This window comes from Rhipicephalus sanguineus, chromosome 9, assembly GCF_013339695.2.
Source record: "Rhipicephalus sanguineus isolate Rsan-2018 chromosome 9, BIME_Rsan_1.4, whole genome shotgun sequence".
Lineage (NCBI taxonomy): Eukaryota > Metazoa > Arthropoda > Arachnida > Ixodida > Ixodidae > Rhipicephalus > Rhipicephalus sanguineus.
The window spans coordinates 69,037,553-69,058,868 of record NC_051184.2 but is presented as its reverse complement, the minus strand read 5'-3'; the positions used below and the strand labels follow the sequence as shown (position 1 = coordinate 69,058,868).

At 46.1% G+C, this 21,316-nt stretch overlaps 1 protein-coding gene across 1 annotated transcript in view; it reads left to right on the top strand.

Moving 5' to 3' along the window:
• LOC119405297 (receptor-type tyrosine-protein phosphatase kappa) overlaps nucleotides 1-21,316 on the top strand; it is a 227,174-nt gene that overhangs the window by 51,914 nt on the left and 153,944 nt on the right. The window contains exons 8-13 of the mRNA XM_049419250.1: nucleotides 283-573; nucleotides 4,095-4,226; nucleotides 5,298-5,456; nucleotides 12,007-12,159; nucleotides 16,012-16,145; nucleotides 21,101-21,278. Of these exons, the coding sequence (XP_049275207.1) occupies nucleotides 283-573; nucleotides 4,095-4,226; nucleotides 5,298-5,456; nucleotides 12,007-12,159; nucleotides 16,012-16,145; nucleotides 21,101-21,278 (1,047 nt within the window). The remainder of the gene's footprint in view (nucleotides 1-282; nucleotides 574-4,094; nucleotides 4,227-5,297; nucleotides 5,457-12,006; nucleotides 12,160-16,011; nucleotides 16,146-21,100; nucleotides 21,279-21,316) is intronic.

The following is a 21,316-nucleotide window of genomic DNA, read 5'->3' as shown; positions in this document are numbered from 1 at the left end:
TATATATATATATATATATATGTGTGTGTGTGTGTGTGTGTGTGTGTGTGTGTGTGTGTGTGTGTGTGTGTGTGTGTGTGTGTGTGTGTGTGTGTGTGTGTGTGTGTCAGTTCGCTTTACAATAGTTACATTTATATTGTCTGTATACATCACCGCTGTATCTATATTTGGACCAGCTTCATTGTGATCACGAACCTATTGTTTACTGCTCTGACACTCATCATACATAATACATAAGTGTATCGACTCCTATAATTACTGGTCTCTTTCTTGCTTTCCCAGTGGGACCACATTTTCTGCCTATGAACTACACTGTGACGGTCAGCCTAAACGAAACGGCGACCCTTCAAGTCATGAAGGTGCCTGGTGACGACGGAGATAGCCGAGTGTCTTCTTGGGCAAGGGTTAACGCGTCAGGACACGCCACTGAGCGACTTTCAAGTAGAGGCGGAGATTCCACCCTGTGGACGGCACCGAGAGCCCGCTTGGAACACAACGGAGTGTATGTCGCGAATGGAATGAACACAGGGGCACCAGGAAAAAACAGAGCAGTCTTCAGAGTTATCGTGCGCAGTAAGTATACAGATCACTGTGATGCCGTTTGGCCGTTTGGTCGTTTGAATGGTCCATTGCATGAACATTGTTAGAAAGAAAGTAGAAATGAAAGTTGGTTGAGTGGGTTACTGCTCGTGCACAAACGACACATGAACAAGGAAGAGGACAACATGGTAACGCTCGATTTTACACATTACCTTGTCTGTGTCTTCTGTTCACGCTGCAATCCAGCGCGGAATTGTGAGAAAGCGGTCAGCCTTGCTGACCTTTTTTTTTTTTTTTCACTGAAAAAACGTGAATTGTTTCGAGGCTATTCCAAGCGGTGCTCACTCGATTGCGGCGCCCAAACTACGCAGTGCTGCATAAGCACATTTGCGAGTGCGGAAAATGGAGTCCTTAGTGTGGCGGAAGGCCCGATTTGACGTTAACTTAAAGCAGCAGCCTCCATGCTAAAACGTTCGAAGTTATTCTGCATTAGACATTCTTCTGAGTGGCCCGTGACCATTGGTGGTCCGGACGATGGTGAACTCTGCAGACAGGAGGGTGACCTCGCCTGCACTGTGCATATTATATTATGCTACTTTACGATAATATTCTGTGAACTGGTCTGGGCTTCCGCTATATGATGAAAGGTCCACGTATGTTTGCAAAAAATATACGAGGACCAGGAGAAGTCTCTTTCCCCGTTCTGTGCTTTTAAGTTTTACTGTATAATTTCTTAATGATGTTCACAACCCTGTTTCACAGTGATTGGGTGGTAGGAACATTGCCAGCCAGTTAATCTGCTTTTAGCCGTACCGTCCCTTGACATGCAACATGTTGAAAAACAATACAACGAAATGAAAAGGAAATAACAGAGGCCTGTGTGAAAAATGACGGTTTTTTTACATACCACCTATAAATGACTCGTAAACATATTTTTGACGCTCACAGAACGCTTGCTAACAAGCGTAAACGGTACGTCGTCTTAGTGGGATATGTCAGCGAGATTTTCTGTTTTGAGGAATATTTAACAGTACTTCAAAATTATGTAAGCGCATGATGGCTGGCAGCAGAGGCTGACTTAAGAAATAGTTTCTCCACTCATTTCCTAAAAATTGCACCAAAACATTAACTTAAAAATTGAAGTAAAAGAATATTTTTGAATGAAGCAAGTTAAACAACCGAAGTTTGATTTTTATTATACTCCCAGTGTATTCTTACATTAATAAATGTAATTTAAAAACAGTTTTGTCTCGGTTATTTTTTTTTGTGAATGGAAGAAAGCTTTTTACTCCGCTCTCTGCAGCGTTACTTGTGGTAAATAATGTATTTTCACGAGGCTTCATTTAGTTATTCATTTTCTGCCCTTTGACAGTGCTACATGTCAGCAATATCGAACGCATGGGCTTATAGTTTTGACTCCTCTGATTTAAAGAAAACACGGCGCATTCTTACGTTTACAAATAGTAGACACGACACTGTATTCTACGATGCCTTGTTTATTCAACCTGCTTCGAACACTTGCCTGTGAACAAATAACTTCTAGCTGATGAAAAACATGATAACTAACAAGGCTTCCGCAGTGTGGCAGCCTACACTAGGTGGCATTGTCATTGAGCAGACAGGCCACCATCATCGACAATTTCACTGTTGTTGATAAGCTGCAAGAAGACACATGTCTGAGTTCGCATACGTCGCAACTAGCTTGAGTTCAAGAACACAAATTTCTTGGTTTTTACTTACACACGATCTTAGATGGGACTGCCACATTAACATCATTACATCAATTGCCTTATAAAATCTCTTTTTTCTCAGAAGACACCTCGGTCTTGCGCCATCCGACATCAAGCTTTTGGCATACAAAACTTTTATCCGAACAGTTCTCGAATATGCTAACATTGCATGGTTTCTGTGCACTAAACATAACATTGATAAACTAGAAAGGATCCAAAGAAAGGCCATCGAGTTTGTATATAACAAATATAAACTTTCAGACTCGCCTACGGATTTACTAAAACGCGCTGGCCTTCTTAACCCTCAAATTAGAGCCGAAGTAGCGACATTGAAATTCATGCAACTCCTACACAACCAGCTAAAAATTGACACTACTACATATATTTTGATAAACGCAGCAAGACCTACATGTAACAACGCTCCTTGACGCTAACTGAATGTACACACTAATCTAACTGCTTTAAATACTGTTACTTCCCGAGAGCGATAACAGTCTGGAATGAACTTGACCAATCAACTGCTAACACTCCTCGCTAGACAGGTTCTCAACGACAATCGAGGAAGCTTTACTAACATAGCACGGTTGAGTTACGTTATCACCTTACGTATTTTGTGACCACAACAATTTATCCACGAGTTTGTTCTGCTTTACTCTTACGTTTCTACTGGAATAGCCCTTATAACGTATAACGCGTATTTAACTTATCCTTGTATTTGTGTATTTATTGCGTATTGTACTACCTACTGAAATCTGTTGCTGTTTCTATGTATTACTATTCAAGGTATCACTTTATGTTACTTTGTGAACAATTGTTATTGACTTAATTTTCTTATCGTTACTGTTTCTGTAACCCCACTTTCCTTTCCTTGATCTCATACGCGATTGGCAGTATTTCTAAATAAATAAATAAATAAATAAATAAATAAATAAATAAATAAATAAATAAATAAATAAATAAATAAAAAACGACCACAAATGTGAGGCATTGCGAGAGATTCCGAACTAAAATAAAGCGACGATGACATTAAAAGCGCAGAAATCTGCAAGCATGCGTATTTAAATATGATACCTGTAGTAATTTTTTTCCTAATCACTATTTCGATAACTATTCGTCTAGCGAGACACGTGTTATATATAAACGTTATATGTAAGATATATGAACATTCTAGTTGCGGTCTAGACGGTTTCCTGTGTTTTATTTGTGTTTAAGTACGCCTGATTATTAAGTTTTGTAATTTTAATCTAAGTGCGACGGTTTCCTTCACTGCAATAAAGAAAAAAGAGCAATAGCGTTGCTCCGTGGAAGAACACGTGCTTGCCACGCAGACCGTCCTGGCTTTGATTCTCAGCACAACCAAACTTTTTCTTTATTGTTTATTTCATTTGCACCTTTCTCGATTTTACGCAGACGGAGAGGATGATAATTTTTCGTTCACAGCCAATGACTTCCGAAGCCGACACCAGAATTTCTCGAGCTTTTTAACGTTATCGCCTTAAAATAAAATCCGAACGCTGCTTCGAAGCGTTGAACGTTACACAGACATGGTAAGTGATCGGGATTCAATGATCAGCAACAAGGAACGTTTGCGCCGTTAAAGAAACAAGCACTATAAGCGATTTAGTAACGAGGGACAGTAAGAGACAAAGTTCAACGTGTGAGGAAGATTTTTCTTGCTGTGGGCTATGGGTTGAGGCTTACGTGGTTAGAGCAGATCACGTGCCATTAGCTCCTGTTTCTTGCATGATACAGAAACACGACAGAAATTAGTGGCGTTGTAAACTTGAGGATAAATCGATTGCCCAAGGTCATATTCTTTCGCAGGCTGCCCTGACCAAATCTACGGTCCCAATTGCAATTTCGTGTGCCCGAAATGCGAAAATGGTGGCGTCTGCCACGACATCACAGGACAGTGCATCTGCCCACCTGGTTTCATGGGAGAGACTTGCAATAACAGTGAGTACACGGCTTTATTCTTTTGCTTGCTGGTTTATCGGGACGGGTGTGGAACACAGCTCACCAAATTCAAAATACTTGGGGGAACTTTTTTGTCGCATGTGGTTAGCTGATGGTAATTCAGCCAGCAATATCGCTATGTCATCTTCCTGGCAAAGAGAGTTGTCGTTACCGGTGCTGTAATTGCGAACCAAGTTGCCGCTCTGGCAAACACAAGTGTACTTACTGACGAGTTGCCTATCGCGACATTTCTTTTTTATTCTCCTAATGCTCACAACTTGAAGCCTCAATATTCAAGAACGTCGTCCCGTGCTTTCATTTAAATTGAAGCAATTCACACAGCTCTCTGAAACACTGTACAATATGAAGGTAACGGCAAGCCACACCGCTGCTTGCAATGTTGTACTATACGAGTAAGGTTTCGTGCTTAAAACAATGCCGTACCTTATCACAGCAAATTTGACGACCTAGCCACAAAGTATGGCGCACCTCCTTCAGCATTTTCCCGAATATGCCCATGGAGAGATGCTACAAGAAAAAAAAAAAAAAAACCTCCGGCCTACCACACGAGCCCTTACACCTCTTTGTGGATCAGACCTCCTTACTGATTAACCAACCGAGAGCGGGTTGCACTACCGTCAGTATCGGAAGCATTGCAAGCTTTGTGCACCACACCTCGTTTTGTATTGACTCTGTGAACGGCTCATCAATCGCGGAGGAAGGGCAACGCGACGATGTGATGTGGTGACGTCATCAATTGACGTCACGTCATGATGACGTCACCAGTTTTTGTGATCAGTGACTTCATGATGGCGTCATAACGTTACGTCATAAGGTGATCATTGTCTTTCGCAATCACTCGAGTTGACGCCACCGACGGACAATTATCGTGTTTCATGAAGCATATAAGGCTTTCGCGTTAATAAGCTGACGCTTAGCTGAATACAGCTACTCGCACATGAGAAGCGAACATTCCTGTCGACATTTGGCTGTACAGTTTGTAGCTCGTTGTGATTGCTTTGTTGTGGTAACAGTGTCTCTCCATGTCTCTTTCTCTGCCGATCACTTCAGCCTGTGGTGACGACTATTTTGGGAGGTACTGTACACGCCGTTGTTCGGAGACGAATCGGGACGGGAACGACAAGACTTGCAGGGGAATACTCATGTGTCTGCCAGACCCCTACGGCTGCTCATGCGGGACAGGCTTCCATGGCCCTTTCTGCAACCAGAGTGAGTACCCATGCAATGATGAAGTACGCGCACGCGCTCCAGATTACTTCATATTAGGGATGTGCGATTATCCAATTTTCAGCTTTGAAGCGAATTCGCATAAAGAAAACGAAATGAGAATGGAATAGGTCTTTTTTCGAACATATTCGAGCAAGGATACTTCAGCTACTGAGTTTCGCAAATATTTCTTTTTCGCCAACCTGATATAACAGAGTAGCTTTGTTGCACAGAAAATATTATACAGGCAATTCATGCATTGTACAACACTACTGCTTCAAAGTAGCGCGTTTGCAGTTATTTAATGTTGTAATGAAGGACGGATAGCTGCTTAGCATGTTCGGGAAATAGTGACACCATAGTTGCTGTCACCACTGCTCCAGTCAACGAAAACAGCCCCTCACTAGACACAATAGTGCTGATGTTCTAACATTTTGTGTTGAGTTTTACCCTCTAAGCTTATTTCCCCAAATGGGAGGAGCAACGACCACAGATCGACACGGTGTTCCTTGCAAGAGCCACATTCACGCACCACCGCGGGCTAGCGTTCCATAGCGAGAACAACACAGTTTTCGAGCCATCGCTTTCCTGTCCGCTTTGTTCTCTCGCGATTCCAAGAATTCACCTTCTGCGCGCTAATTCGTCGCCGCAGGATAGTCGAAAATAATGCTGGGTTTCTGCATTTTAGTCCTATCTTCTTAATTTGCCAATGGCTCCCCATTTGTTTCGGTGGCTTTTCTCAGAGTAAGTTCGGCACTGAACTTCAACACGGTGCTCGGGCTAATACACAATACCGTGCTCTGGCCATTACACTTGAATACCGGCGCCACATAGTCAAAAGTGCTGTAGGAGGGGATGTGGCAAGTGAATCTAATTTGTCTATGTGAGCATCAAATATGGAAAAGTTTAGCACAGGTATGTAATTCTTTGTGCCAGTTTCAGTACTTGTTATTAATTTTTTGTGGTGGTCAAATAGTTCGAATAGGAAGAGTGACCTGTGAGCATAGGTCGGCAAAAAATGTGGAGCTCACTCAGACTCACTCATGAAATATATTTTGCCCTTAGAGCTCACTCGGACTCAGACTCACCGAAAGTTTTGTCAACTGAGCTCACTCTGACTGAGACTCACTAAACTTTTTCTCAACCGGACTCACTCAGACTCAAGCTCACCAAGATATTACTCGCCCGGACTCACTCAGACCCAGACTCGCGCCTATATCTGAGTCCGAATGAGTTTGCCGACCTGTGCGTGTGTGTCGAATCGAATAGTGAACTGTTCGAATCGAATGTTGGATGTTCCGAACATTCGCACGTCCAACTACTGAGCTTGTGCTGTATCCCAAATCCACCGCGTTATTACACATCAGAGTGCATATTTCTCGGAGATAAAGAAAGCCGGGGCTGTCCGCACCGATCACAAAAGAATGCTGCAATGCGTCCAGAGGTGTTACGGTATACACCCAAACCGGCCGCTTTCAATTATTTGATTGCTTATAGAGCCAGTAAATGTACTCTTTTTGCTGGATTTAGCAGACAAACCAGTGAGAGATCAAGTGGCTGCTTTCATTTCTTCGTAAGACTTGTTCTTACAGCGAAGTGGGTAAATAGTATGCATAACTTTAACCAATAAAAAAATGAAGAAAACTTGCTGTGACGACGCGTTCTTGCTCATTTAATTGTTCCGGTTACAATATGCAAACAGCACATCAAAAACATGAACATAAACTTCTTACACTTATAAACAAAAGCTGAAAGAAAACTACTATTGCTCTCAATACGTATATTTCTATAGGAGCTCCAGTATTTGTAATCTCCAGCTCCAGACACCAACACTTCCTGAGCTTACATGTTTAAAAACATTTAACATGAAAGAGTTTCATGTCGGTGTCTACCAAGACTTCCCTGAAGTACTTCCGTCACGAATATGGCGTTGCTAAAATGCACACAAACAGTTGAGAAAGAAAAAAAATTGGCCGCGTATCTGCGTGCTTCGCTGCAAATGTCGTCTAAAGACAATAGAAGAGGCGCTGCGTGAGATATGAACGCCAACTGGCAATACGTCGGGAAACGTGAATGCTGTGTTACGGGCTGGTAGTCCCGGCGCAGCAGCAGGCGAAGACCGGCGGTGACCAACGCGACCGGCGGGGACGCCAGCCAGCCCGAACACGCGCTTTGGCGCGAAGCGCCGAAGCAGAAGAAACGTCCGCACTCAACGAGTACTCTCCACACACTCTTTTATATTCACGTCGCCTGGGTAAAGCAGGAATGCCAGAGCGGCGCCCCATGGCACTCGTACAGTGCAATACTGAACCGAAACCGAAACACAACAATGAGCTCGTGTAGAGGGCACGGAGGAAGCCAAGTTTCGGCGCAGTCGCATTTTCAGCGCAGCTTAAGAAACTAGGGTCTCTAGAATTACGTATCTATGTATTTTCTATTAAAGGAACACACCACCTAATACTTACCTAGTGATGTTGCGCCTCAGATATGCGTAATGTTTGCTTTTTGATCAACAATGTACACAAGTATGAACCTAGTCAGCCGTTCACGATGGCTGGCCCTTGGGCAAGTGGTTCAACTTTGGCCGAGTGGCTGAATCGAGGGACGTGCCGACAAACAGAAAGACAGACAAAAAGACAGACCAAAATTTCTGCGTTTAAGTTCCCCAAGAAAGACTATCGTCTTTAAAAACTAGAAGAAAAAGTTCTGCTGCCGGAAATTGAACCCCCGACCTCTCGGTCCCTGACTATACACCTTATGCAAAATTGCTGCCATCTGTCGGAGGTTTGACAAAGCTACCCATTCGGCGCCATGTTGGAGGCTTGTGGCCAAATCGTATTGCTGTCGCTGCTATAACTTCTTGCATGTATCCGCTTTGATAGTGGGCAATCGGGGCATAAAAACGTCAGACGAGTGTTTTAGGGGCCTGTACACGCTACCGGCATTTCCTATTTATTACGTTGACGGTTATTACGTGTAAAGAACTGCCTCAAAGCGAGAAGGAAATACAAGTTTGGCACCGTGAGTCACATGTAGGCCTGCCATCGTCGAGAATGAAACTTTGCGCTAGGTTACAAATTTGGCCTGTCTGTTTTAAATGTAGCGAATAAAGCGTTGTTAACTATCTGAACATTATGTGTGTAGTATAGGATGGATGGGAAGAAGCGTTAACGCGCGACACGGCTAGGAACAGCGATGACGGAAAGAAATTGCTGTAGACCCAATTTAAAACGTATTTCGTAAGGGACAGCCTATGTCGAGCTGAGGTATTGTTCATCTAATTTTAAATAAAAGGCGTTGTCCTTGTTATTATTTTTTTACCAGGTGACGTTGAGTTTACTCGCGTCTATTGTGGACCGAATAAAGTTGTTTCACTCACTCACTCACTCACTCACTCACTCACTCACTAAAAATATATTTGGCAGCTTTAGTCACCGACGTATGTTATGTATAAAATTACTGCAGGAATAAAATGTAAGATATTTGCGCATCTCACGCACGTGAAAAGTGAAGAAGAAAAGTGTTGTGTCTCCAAGCAGTAGATGCCGATCAGCTGGTGTTTTGTTGAATATCCTTCCGACATGCGTTCATATATAACAGAATACGCAAAAATCACGTGCACATCGTCGCTTTCGGGGCCTACTGCTGCCTTACAATATCAACCCGTAGTGGCAAGGCAGTTTTGTGTCGCCGACTGAACGCCTGCGAAACCACCAGCGGTAGCGCACCCACGGACGAATGCAGCATATTTCCCGGAATAATTTTTTTTTAGTTTCATAAGAAAAGTGCCACGCACTTGAAGCACCTGTTAAAATTTCCTAGCACACAGGGGTGGATACAGGACTCAGCTTTTGGGAGAAACTGATGTACTCTTATGGGGGTATAAATTAAAGAAAAAAGTAAGGGGTGGGGGCGGTCAGGATATCCGGGCCACCCGTCTGAATGTGGCAGTGATACCACATGAAATGCTTGAAAAATACGCATAGTGAAGCAATACGCGCGCAAAGCATCCCACCAAACGCTACCTTGTTAAACTCCACAATCGAAAACAAACTACAAACAACGTGCTGCAGCACAATCGGTCTGTTCGCTGAGAATCAATGACGCGCACGAGCTACCTGCCTAACATGTAATTGCTATCGCAATGCAATAAAATTACACCATTTCCCGCTAAAGGGGACCCTGAGGCGATGCGAAGCCGGAGCACTTGCACGATCGCGTTCCGCTGGCGTTCTTTAAGCATGCTACCGACCTCGCGTCGTGGAACGCGAAGAGGGACGCTACGCGCGTCTTGTCTTCCCTCTAGCCTGGCCGTTAATTCTCACAGGGCGTGCGGGGAACGCAGTCGGCAGGTGTGCGAGAGGGGGGCAGCGTAGGAGAGGAGAGAGAGGGGGAGGAGACGCGCATGCGCTGGTGCTCATCGCGGCGTTGCGCAGGAGAGAATTTCGGCATGTCTAGCGCGCGTTTCAGAGGAAGAGTGGAAAGGGGAGGAGAGAGGGGAAGTGGAGAGGGGGAGGGGAGAGGGAAAGCGGCGAGGGTGAAAGGGGAGAGGGAGAGGGGAGGGGAGAAGTGGAGGTGAGGAGGGGAGAGGGAAGGTGGAGAGGGTGGAAAGGGAGATGGGGAGGAGATATGGAGAGGGAGAGGGGAAGTGGAGAGGGTGAGTGGAGAGGGTATGCACATGCGCAGTAAGGGTGGTCACGCCGCACACCACCACCACCACCGGATTGAACTCCGCCATAAGATACTTCGCATCTAACACAAGGTAATGTCAACAGCAGCGCAGGCATGGGCGAGTAGCCGCGATGCAGCTTTGAAGCTCGTACACGAAGCAGGTTTGTCTGTGCCTCAAAGAACACGGCGCGAAAACTGTCTCGTTCCGGCATGACATGAAAGAGTGTTCTCTCATGAGTGCCGATGCTATCACATACCGCATATATTAAGAACGGCGAGCGTAAACACGGCGTTAGTCATAAGCAGTAGCCGGAGCAACGAAACGATCTACTGATTCTCGTCGGCCGTGAGGAAATCTAATAACATGAAGCTTAGTTTCCTGCAAACCTTTTTTTCTTAGCATCGCAATTTACTCAATCTGAGCAACACGGCACAAGAAAATATGGCGGCATTGCCACTCCTATCAGCCGCCACACGTTGATACGCACGCTCCGTGTGTGCACATGCGGAGTGCGCTTAGCCTTGAACATGGCGGAAATGCGCACGGCGGCCGCTAGATGGCAGCAATCTTGCATAAGGTCTATAGGCGCACGGCGCTCTACTAACTACGCCCAGCAACGCATAGGCACGAAGTTCCACAAATGCGCCTTCTCTCTTACACACATTGTCTCTCGCACGATGCCCTCGGTTAGCGGGGCTACGCGGAACGGGGCGCTGCTGCCGTCTGGGAGCGGCGAAGTGAAGTACTGTGTCATGACACCAATGAGCACCGATAGGGAGTGATTTGGCGACGACGCAGTTGGAGCATGGCCTGGTAGCTTGCGCGCCGGCAGGCGTGTAATCTCGGAGGCCGTGGTTAGAGCGTCTCGATGCCATCGAGGAGTGCCGACCGCGCTAGCACCAAGGCGTCGCTCAAACGTAGTTACTTTCTTTGCCTTTCTCTTCGTGGTAGCGTGTGACGCCTTGCTGCCGGAGTAGTGCAGCTTCCACATGCACCAATGTTGTTTAATCGCCGCGATAGCACCGTATAATCAAACTGCTGCAATAAGCACCGTAGAAAGGCAACGGTGTCGGTGTGCGAAGGTCGTGCCTTGCTGGAGTGTGATAGAGGCCAGCGGGACGTGGAATGCCTTCTCGCGGTCGCGGCTCATGCTACGAATCTATGCCTCCTGTGTTGCTGAAGCGCAGCGTGGTAGTGTACGCAAGAGCACATGCGTAGGTTACCCTATTCCTCGGGAGCGCACATTGTGACACTTCTCTCCTTAATTGACGACGCTTTGAAGAAGTGCATATCGACTACCAATGTTTCTGATGCGCTCGATGATGCCACCTTTGCGCGGAATTCACAATATGCTCTGTCCAGGTATATGTTAAGAACTTCAGATACCATGACGGTTAAATCATGATCCCGGGAGTCAGTCGTCGCGATGGAGATGTGCTACTAGGCGTCAACGTGGGTGTGTCCACATCAAAATGTGCTATGCTAGCTACTAAACAGCAACATACATTGTACAAGCTCTCATAGATCAGTGCAAAGTAAAGAATCGACTACTTCTGTGAAGACACGTTTCGCTTTCATTTTATACCGATTCCTATGAAAGAGGGATCAACCCTGTTTTTATGAGCTCCATGCTCAAATATTAGAAGTAACCATATATTGGAAAAGTGCTGTATTTAGCCGTAAACACGAACAGGCGATGCGATCGCATGTTTCAGGATCCTATAGCAACGACTTGGTATCCGGAGTTAACACAGTCTGCGCTTTCCGTTTCCTTCCGTCAAATGGTAATGCCCCTTACATCAAAGTTTATCGCGTACGAGGTGATCACTAGAATGTGTGACTGTCCAAAAGTCACCACGCATACAACATCTACCATTGCAGCGTGTCCACCTAACCAGTACGGAGCTGACTGCAAACAACATCGAGTATGCTTCTGCGAGACGAAGGCATACTGCGACGTCTACACAGGCACGTGTCAACAGGACCGTGGCAGGTGTCGCAGCGGCTGGAAAAATTCGCCATACTGCGATCAAAGTAAGACACATACGGTGTGCTTTCTCAATACTTTTTTTATATCTAAACATGAACGCATGTTTATATCTAAACATATCTAAACATGAACGCATGTTTATATCTAAACATATCTAAACATGCATCCTACCTTATGCAGCAATTTGCATATAGGCTGCCGATATTAGAAGCTGGATCACTGAAAGATGCTGAAGTCCAATAAAGCACCGTCCTTGCGCTGCATGGCGTAAAACAGCACACGAAAGAACAAAAAAGGGAATGTTAAGGGCTCCTTTCTTTAATGATACGTCATTAATCAAAACCAACAGCCACGGTGCCGTGTGTGGAACACTCGCCGCCATTGCTACGAGCAGCGCTGACAAACGCTGCCAGGTTTGCACGCTCACCAATACCTAATAAAGTGGAGCGGAGGACGACCTTCGCCGTAACTCAATTGGTAGAGCATCTGGTGCGTTATCCGAAGAGACAGGTTCGCTCGTGACCGGCGGCAAGCAACTTTCTTCACATTTATATCATAGTTACTGCAATAAAGTTGAAGCAGTGCAATTAACGTCCCTATAACTTCCTTGGTTACATTACCTGTTGTTTTTCATGAACACATGAAAAAAGTGTCATAAACAAACTTATTGCAGTAATGAGCGAAAGTCCAACTAGAACTGCTTCGCTCCTAATTATTATAGTTTTGTGCATGCCAGAAGCTGCGGTTTCTTTAAATAATCACTAAATGAGGAAGTCCAAGCGATGCCTTTTATCATGTCGACACTTACTCACTTAATTACTTACTCATTAAATTTAAAACCCAGATGTTAATATTATTATTATCCTTTAGAGTACCTACGTATTAGAACAATGCTCAATTCAGCAGCGCGCACGAAGAAGAGTTCTCGCCGTATGCTGTAGAATTCTAGCTACGTATCGGTATCGGAGGTAGCTTAGAGGACATTTTTATTGCGATAGCAATTATATGGACAGTCTCGGCTAATTTTTGCCGTCGCCGCCGTCATGCTGCGTATATGTATAAGTATGTATATATACATCAATATCCCAAAGAAAAATAAATCACGAAAATGCTTCCGAAGCGCGGAACCGAACCAGCGACCTCTGAATGCCCAGCGCGGTGCGCTAAGCACTACTCCATAAAGCGTTCATCCCTCAGCTAGCTAACGGCGAGCGTTATATACACACCCTTTACCGTTTGCAGTCCTCCGAGACGGAGGCGCTTATAAGCGTTTCTTCATTACCAGCGAGATGGCGTTAGGAGCGCGACGGGCGTAAGGTCCCTAGATAAAAAAGTTTTCAAGGTAGCGACACTCATTGCTCTTTGCGCCTTCCTCCTCACTCTCGCGCCTACCCCTCCTTTTCTCCATCATTTGCGTCTGTGATTGGTGAATTCGTTGCACGTGATGCTGTTAGTGGATGGTGGTGATATTTATTATAAAGCAAAAGGTTCAAAACGAGTGCGCATGTGCATATGGTTCCAGTCGGATTCTTGCCACGACGAAAGACGAAATCGTATCCAAGACAAGCTGTAGAAGAGGAGCGTTCCAGTTGACGCCAAGTCGGCCGAACATGCTTCGCCGTGAATTTTGAATATGTCAAGTACTGTGCTGTCGGCTGCAGCAACAAAACAGAAGGCGGTTTTTCCCTCTACAACATACCTCGTGGTATCCGGAATAGGGCACGCCGTGAAGTGTGGCTACAAAACATTTGACGCGAGGACTTCCGTGCAACGCCGTAGACGCGCCTTTGCGAGGCGAGTTGTTTTGTCGCCTTTTGTTGAAACGCTACAGAACGCGCGTCTAACGCGCGTCTAGTACGTGAAATTCGTTACAGATATTTGTGCGTATGCACGTACAGTTGAATACAGCTGAAGTGGCTGCACTTTCAGGGACATTTCATGCCAGACCAGTTCGAGTCACTTGCTCTTGAACGCGGCGTAAACAGGCTCAAACGCGACGCTGTGCCAACGCTTTTTAAGTCTGTTTCTGGTACTTGCCGCTGATGGTAGGGCGACGACATCGTCGCAATGTTCATCACTTCGGGACACCAAACTGGTAGAACCCCCCTTGTCGTTAAGTTGCGTGCACCCGCATTGCGGTGCCGCGGTCTCTTCTGTAGTCACCCAGATAATAAAACATGCACCACGATTACCTGGCCTCATGATTGCGAAAATGGATGTATTTTTCCAGAAAAAACTGTCATCGCAATGCTGCTAGTCAAGCGTTCGTTCTAGTCTGGCCACGGCTTTTGCCTGTGTGCGCACAAGCGGCTATGATCGCTCGTCACAACAAGGTGCTGCCCTGTGGTCAGTCAGGATCACAGGATCCAGCAAGAAGCAGCCACATCATATTCGCGAGCAAAACACATTCGGAGAACTGGACGAACCGGGACGAACTACGACGTACGATGCGAGACGCCATGGATAATGGTGTCAAATATAAAACTATAACAACGTTGCCAGTTGGGTAACACACATCACGCTTCTTCTTATGTTGTACCGCTTATATTCAACTAAGTAACCTTTTATCCTACGTCTCATTTACTTTTCATTTGCTATAAATATTTCTATCCGCCGTAATAACTGAACACAAACATTCCCTTTTTTATGCACGCTTTGACCCTTCTTGGGGGCGCTCCAGGCAAATAAGCGAGGAGGAAAAGGAAGGGTGTCGCTACCTTGAAAACTTGTTTTATCTAGGGACCTTAGACGGGCGCACTTGAAGGCGTCGGCCAGCTCTCTCGCATCTTCTTGCGCAGGGAGAACCTTGCCCTTGCGCTGTCTGCTCGCGCGGGCACTCGAACAAGCTACCGCAGTGTTCATGATTCTCAGCAGATGGAGCTACGTGGTAGCTTTCACTGCGCGTCGCGTACGTGTAGCTAAAAGCGTTTCAGATGTCGTGCACATAACGTACGTGTACTTTTCACGTTTGCGTATGAGAAGTCCCCACGTACGTGGAATTAAAACTGTCTAGTAGCTGCCGGGTAGTGATGGACGCACGGTAGTCGCAGCGCGTCCATCACGGGCCGCTTTTCTTGCTATCGCATTTATTGCTCCGCCCTTGCGGCGAAACTGTGACTTTTTTATTTGCTTTTACATTTCGTTCCCATCGAAATGTGACCACCGTGTTCTGTAATCGACCCCCTTTATTGTTGCGTTTAGCAGCATACGTTGCAGGTAATAATCCTCTGATTGCTTCTGTTATATTTTCCAGTGTTTCCTGCCACATGCGCGCATCACTACATCTCTTTTTTCACTCTTTTGTGTGCAAATGAAATCGCTGTTTGTCTTTCGCTAAATGGCAATAAATTTACGATATCTGTTTTTTTCCTGTCAAACAATATCCGCTAGCGAAACTTCAAAACATATCTGCATACGCAAGCGCGCGGCTTCCCTATTTTCCATAGCTTTAATGCCTATTGCGTATAGCATAACATGTTTTGTGCTTTTATGTTGTCGTAACGCCAAGCCTTGAGATGTAGGGTGTCGTACTGCTCAGATCGAAAGTGCCGGATTGATATACGGCAATGGCAATGAGGGCGAAATGTAAAGAACACCCGCGTACATAGAATTACGTCCACATTAGACAACCTCACGTGGTCAGAATTAATCCGGTGTCCCTCACTGAGGCGTGATTCATTTTTACATCGGAGTTTTGGCGCGCGAAATCTCATGAATTCTTATCATTAGCATCAAAACAGACTGCCCCTGTACCCAAGTAAATTACGGTACCTAAGTATGGTATCCATGTAAATTATGTCAAACTTTTTACGCTGTTTTAGTGGACGACTGCCTCTATTCAAGCGACAGAGCCGTGATGTCCACCATACAGTATTGCTTGTGTGATTGAATTTCAGGCTATCCCCTTCTGAACGATGCGCCTACTGTAAGCGGTGTAACCAACAAAGAAGCAACAGTAAAATTCGGGTCATGGCGCCGCAGAATTGATATAGGCGAGGGAAATCCTGTGCGGTATTCGGTTCAGCACAAGGTAAGTTAGCGTTCCTGCTTTTTTTTACACTGCCAAACTGTGACAGTCTGATTAGTGACCATAAGCGAAGGTTTTTTGACATTCGCTTACGGAACCTCCATAAGCAAGCACACACATTTTTCAATGTCCTTTTGATGTCCTATTTCATGATACAGTGTTTTAAAAATGCGACGCATTTCTTAGCGAACCCCCCAAAGCACTTTGAGCATTTCCGTCTGACCGGCCCTCCATCCGTCCATCCGTCCGTCCGTCCGTCCGGTCGGTCGGTATTACATTAGATGGCACATAGTCGCTAGCAGTTGAACCTAGCCGTGCAATTAGCTTCGTCCCGCATGGTTAGCAGAACACGGTCTCTGCCGTGTTCTCCACGGCGAGTCAAGTGTCCACTATCGAATCAACACACTCATCGGTGTCATGTCGGCATGACTGAGAAGGGATGAGCACGAGCAGATAGCCAGATCGCTAAAAGACCTGAAGAGAGGGATCCCTCCTATTGGCCGGGACGAATCGCGTAGAGCCAATTTCCCCCTTGGCAGTGAATGACTGGTGTAGCCAGGGGGATGGTGGGCGACATTTGACCCCCTTGACCCCGAAACACTTGAGTTTTGCATGTGAATATTTTTACGTAGTAGAGACAGAATGCACTCAAGCAGGTAGTAACAGCATAAGAGAAACTGAAGAGGCTTCTTTATTGAGTGAACTTGTGCCCACACAAAAGGGAAAACTAAACTCGGGATGACGCGCCCGCGGATGCCCAGCCGAAAGAAAAAGCCGCCCAACAACAACTGCCCCGACTCAGTCCTACACAGACCCGAGAAAAACGCTCGCAGACCCTCCTCGCCCACTTGGCTTGACATCGCCTGCGCAGTTATTTCCTTGTGCCCCGTTTATCTCACAAACAGGGCGTCACCCTAAACCAAGGCATTCGCTATCAATACATACAGGATAACATGTGGCGAAGATAGCCGGTTTGTACCGTACTAGCACGCGGCGCAATATATAGAGGCACACATACAAACGCCCACATGAACATAGAAAAAGTGTGGTTCAAACAACTCTCCCCCCCCCCCCCCCCCCGAAAAAAAAATTCTGGCTACGCTACTGCAGTGAATACGTTACAAAGTAATGTACAAACAAAAGAAAAGGCGCGTGCGAATCACATTTTCATTTCCTTTTTTTGCTTGTCACTCTCTTTTCCGCTGACGGCTCTCCGCGGTTTGGCATGCGTTAACTGCTCGCGCTATGTCAGTGCGACGACGAATGCTTGCCGGCATGTCCCACTTCACTGCTGGTAGCGGTTGTTTCCGAGAGTTGGTTGAACTAGAGGACTAGGTTGAACCCCATAGGGTTCTGAACAGTCAGTGTTGCGCGGTAACGTTAATAACGGTCTCAAAGCGCACCCGGGAGCGAAACTTGAGGCTAAGTAGCGTTTATATAGCGCCAATTGTGAAAATAGGCATTTGTAAGCATTTACGCACAAACGCCAAAACTAGGCATTTATAGGCACTATATTAATGCTATAAAAGCCCTTCTTAATCTCTAATTCATGCTCATATATAAGAGTAGAGCGATAGCAGCGCGCGAAACAAAATAGGCATTTGCCTAAAATCCGGTCTCTAGTGATGACATGAATAACGCGAAAGTGTTGTCGCGTACGTCGTTGCACCCTTTCCACCAGACACCTGTGGTACATACCCGTTTACCACGGGCCGTGGTACACGGCTGCGCGCCACAGGTGATTGGTAGTTTATGTCTACCCATGAACGGCGACAACAGACACAGGTAATTAATGCGAGAGCGTTAAGAGAAACCGACGTCGGCAGCGCCGACCCGAGGAATGCAAAGAATAAAAATTAGGATCCCAGCAGGAATCAGACTCAATAATTTTGCGTGGCAGTCAGGTAATCTATACAGAGCCCCGCCAGGTCCAGGAACTGCCTTGGAAAAAAATCACTGAGGATTGCGATACTGTCTAATGCGAATTCTGAGCGCAGCCGCGTGTTGGGGCAACTCCAACGGCGTTTCAAGTTCTGGCTTTCCGCAGTCGTGCCAATGTATCCAGCCCTGCATGCGCACGAGCTCCGACCGAAAGGGCAGCGCGCGTGACGGAGGAAGAAAGCGAGGTTAGAGGCCACTGGCTCGGGATATCGACAGACGCCGCATTCGCTCTTTTTTATCCTCGTTCGCTCTATCAGTTACGTCGACGCCAACGGCGACGCTGCTTAACGCAGGCACGGACGCCTAAGAGCGGCGCTCTAAGATGCCAGGCCTGTGCGGAACGCGTGGCGAAGTCCCAGCGAAAGCTTGAAGAGCAGCCTTTCTAGAGCCCGTTCTAAAATCTCTTCGACAGCAAGTACACATGCAAGGTATCCACAATGCGATAAATCATGATTTTTTTAAACTAGGGAAGCACCCACTACGCCATATTCATCATCATTACATAAAAACAACTTAAAGCTGGATTTTCCTGATCATGTAGGGGATGCATTTTTACGGCCACGTTTCTTGCGGAATACATTTTACAAAGTGAAAATTGTGACTGCGTATGTGAGATGTACAGCACTCGTGGGCTGAAACGCCACATCATTTTTAACACGAACGCGTTTCGCTGCGGGGTCCAACAATATTTCACTGTCGTCACTTCCGCCATGAAAATGACGTCGGCAAAATGCGCAGGAACAAATGGCCAAACGAAAACGTTTTGTTGACGAGGATGTCCTGGCATGAGCGAAGGCGCAGGTTACCCTATTAGATGCGAAAGCAGCTTATGCTCGGGCCAGTGTCCATTCTGTGGCGTCCGCACCCATACTGCGCCTGCGCCAACTCTCCCCCTGGGAGATGGGAGGAGGTGGGTGGAGTAGGTGGCGTGAGCGCTTCCTCCTCTTCGTTTCTCCTCTCCCTTTTCTCTCTCTCCGCCACAGCTGCGCGCTCGTATATAATGCGGCGCGCGCTCGCTCCCATTGCACTCCTTCGCAACGGCGCTATGGACGCTTGCGAAGCTGAACGTAAACGGCAACGCCGGCAAGCGAATCTCGAAGTTGCGCGGCTGCGAAAGCGCGCGTGCGCTGCGCTTCCGTCTTTCTCTCTCTGTGCAACAGTGTGCGAAACGACATTAACAACGTCAACGTCGGCGCTAGTTGAAGCGGCAGCGCCACCGCCGCGGAGCAGAGGAAGGCTCGGGAAGCCGAACGTAAACGTCAGCGTCGGCAAGCAGTAATTCAAACGCCTCGACAACCACCGTCTCATAAGTCACATAAGAGAAACGGAAACTCGATGCGCACTCCCCGTGATGCTTTCGCATCCCACCATGGTTGCCCGTAGAGAGAGATGATGTGTAATTTTATTGGAGAGCGCACTCGTTGGCGTTTGTCTCCTAATATTCCAGTGCTTTAAATCAGGGCATATCAAGTATCGACGTTTATTATGGGCTTGTTTATGTCGTCTTTGCAGCGGGTTTAACCCCATATTATGTCCAGGTGTATGTTAACTACTTTAGCCTGCACAAGCATTTCATCCTGTTCATGGACGTTAGTCGTCGGTATGAAGAAGTGCCACCCGTAGGTCAACTTAGGTGTGTCCACGTCAAACAGTTCTATATCCACCAAACAACAACAGTTTTTTTTTGTGTAAGCTCTCATATATCGATGTACAATAAACATTCAACTACTTCTGTAAAGGCACGTTTCTTTTTCACGTTATACCGATTTCAATGGCATATGGACAAACCATGCTTTTTAATATAATGGCTGCTATTGCAATTGCTCGTAGTAGCCGCGTCATGATGTAGCGGCAATCAGGCAGCTAAAGTTATGGCTTTGATGCGTGGGTTCAAGTTAATGTTACGTCTACATGACACGAACTGTAGACGCTGGAAATGAAAGAACGTGCGTTACTTGGCCCCACATGTTCACGTTCCTGTTTTTGCATACTGTACAGGTACAAACGTTCTACTTCAATGCACACGGTCGACCTGTACTTGAACTCAAAATTATTGCATCGTAAAATTTTCTACTCCCAGATACACTAAAGCCATAATGCGTGAGTGTGTAGTGATTACTTGGTATTTTTACGCCTACTAAAAAAATTACACCCGTTTCAATCACGCTATCGCCTGGCAAATGGTTATTCACAAGCTGCTGTTCACAGCCGTCACGGTGATCAGTGGTCACGGTTCACTGCTGCTGACCCGAAGGTCGCGGGTTCAATCATTGCCTCGCCGGACGCATTTTTGATAGAGGCGGGAATGCTAGACTTCCGTGCACTTATATTTAGGTGCGTGTTAAAGAACCCCGGGTGATTGAAGCTTTAGGTACCCTCTACTACGGCGTCCCTCATCATCATGTCGTGGTTTCAGCACATAAAACTCCAGCGATTATTACCATTATTACACAAGCTGCAGTGCTGACAAACGAAAATATATAAATCTAGCCTGTGATTTTTGTTCTGGCGCGCTAAAGGTGCCATCAGCAAAAAGAAAAATACAAAGGTGCATTTCTGGATGGACGCGCTTCAATCCCACAGGATATGAAGTGCGAGATGAATGAAAGACCAAAATATTATTTGCATATGGCTCAAGTAGTTACAGTTGACGGTGTTTTACGTGCCAAAACCACAATATGATCATGATGTACGCTTTACTGGGGGACTCCAGATTAATTTTGACCACCTGGAATTTTTTTCAACCCGCCCACACTCTATGTACACGGGTCTTCATAAATTTCGATCCCTCCCCCTATCGAAATGGAACCGTCATGGGCTGGAATCACAACCACGACCTTGAGCATATCACTACCGCACTAGACCTGCTAAGCTACCATGACGAATTGCTAAGTGACACTAGACACCTAAACACTGTATCAATTTCCGTTCACAGGTAATGCAATATGCGTACAGCTTGATTGTGCAGCAGTTTTGAACCGTGACGACATTCGTAATGCTCTTGAGTAATAATACAGGCTGAAAATGAAACTTGGAGCACCACAGCCGTCAACGCAACTCGGAATGAGTACGCCACAGTGATTAAGCGACTCCGTAGTGGTACCTACTACGATGTTCGTGTTTTGGTCATCGATCAAGACAACATGTACAGGGAACATGGCGCAAGAGTCACGCGATTCAGAACCGCTTGTGGAGGTATGTAAGCTTTTTATTGTGTTTTTTTTTTTTTTTGT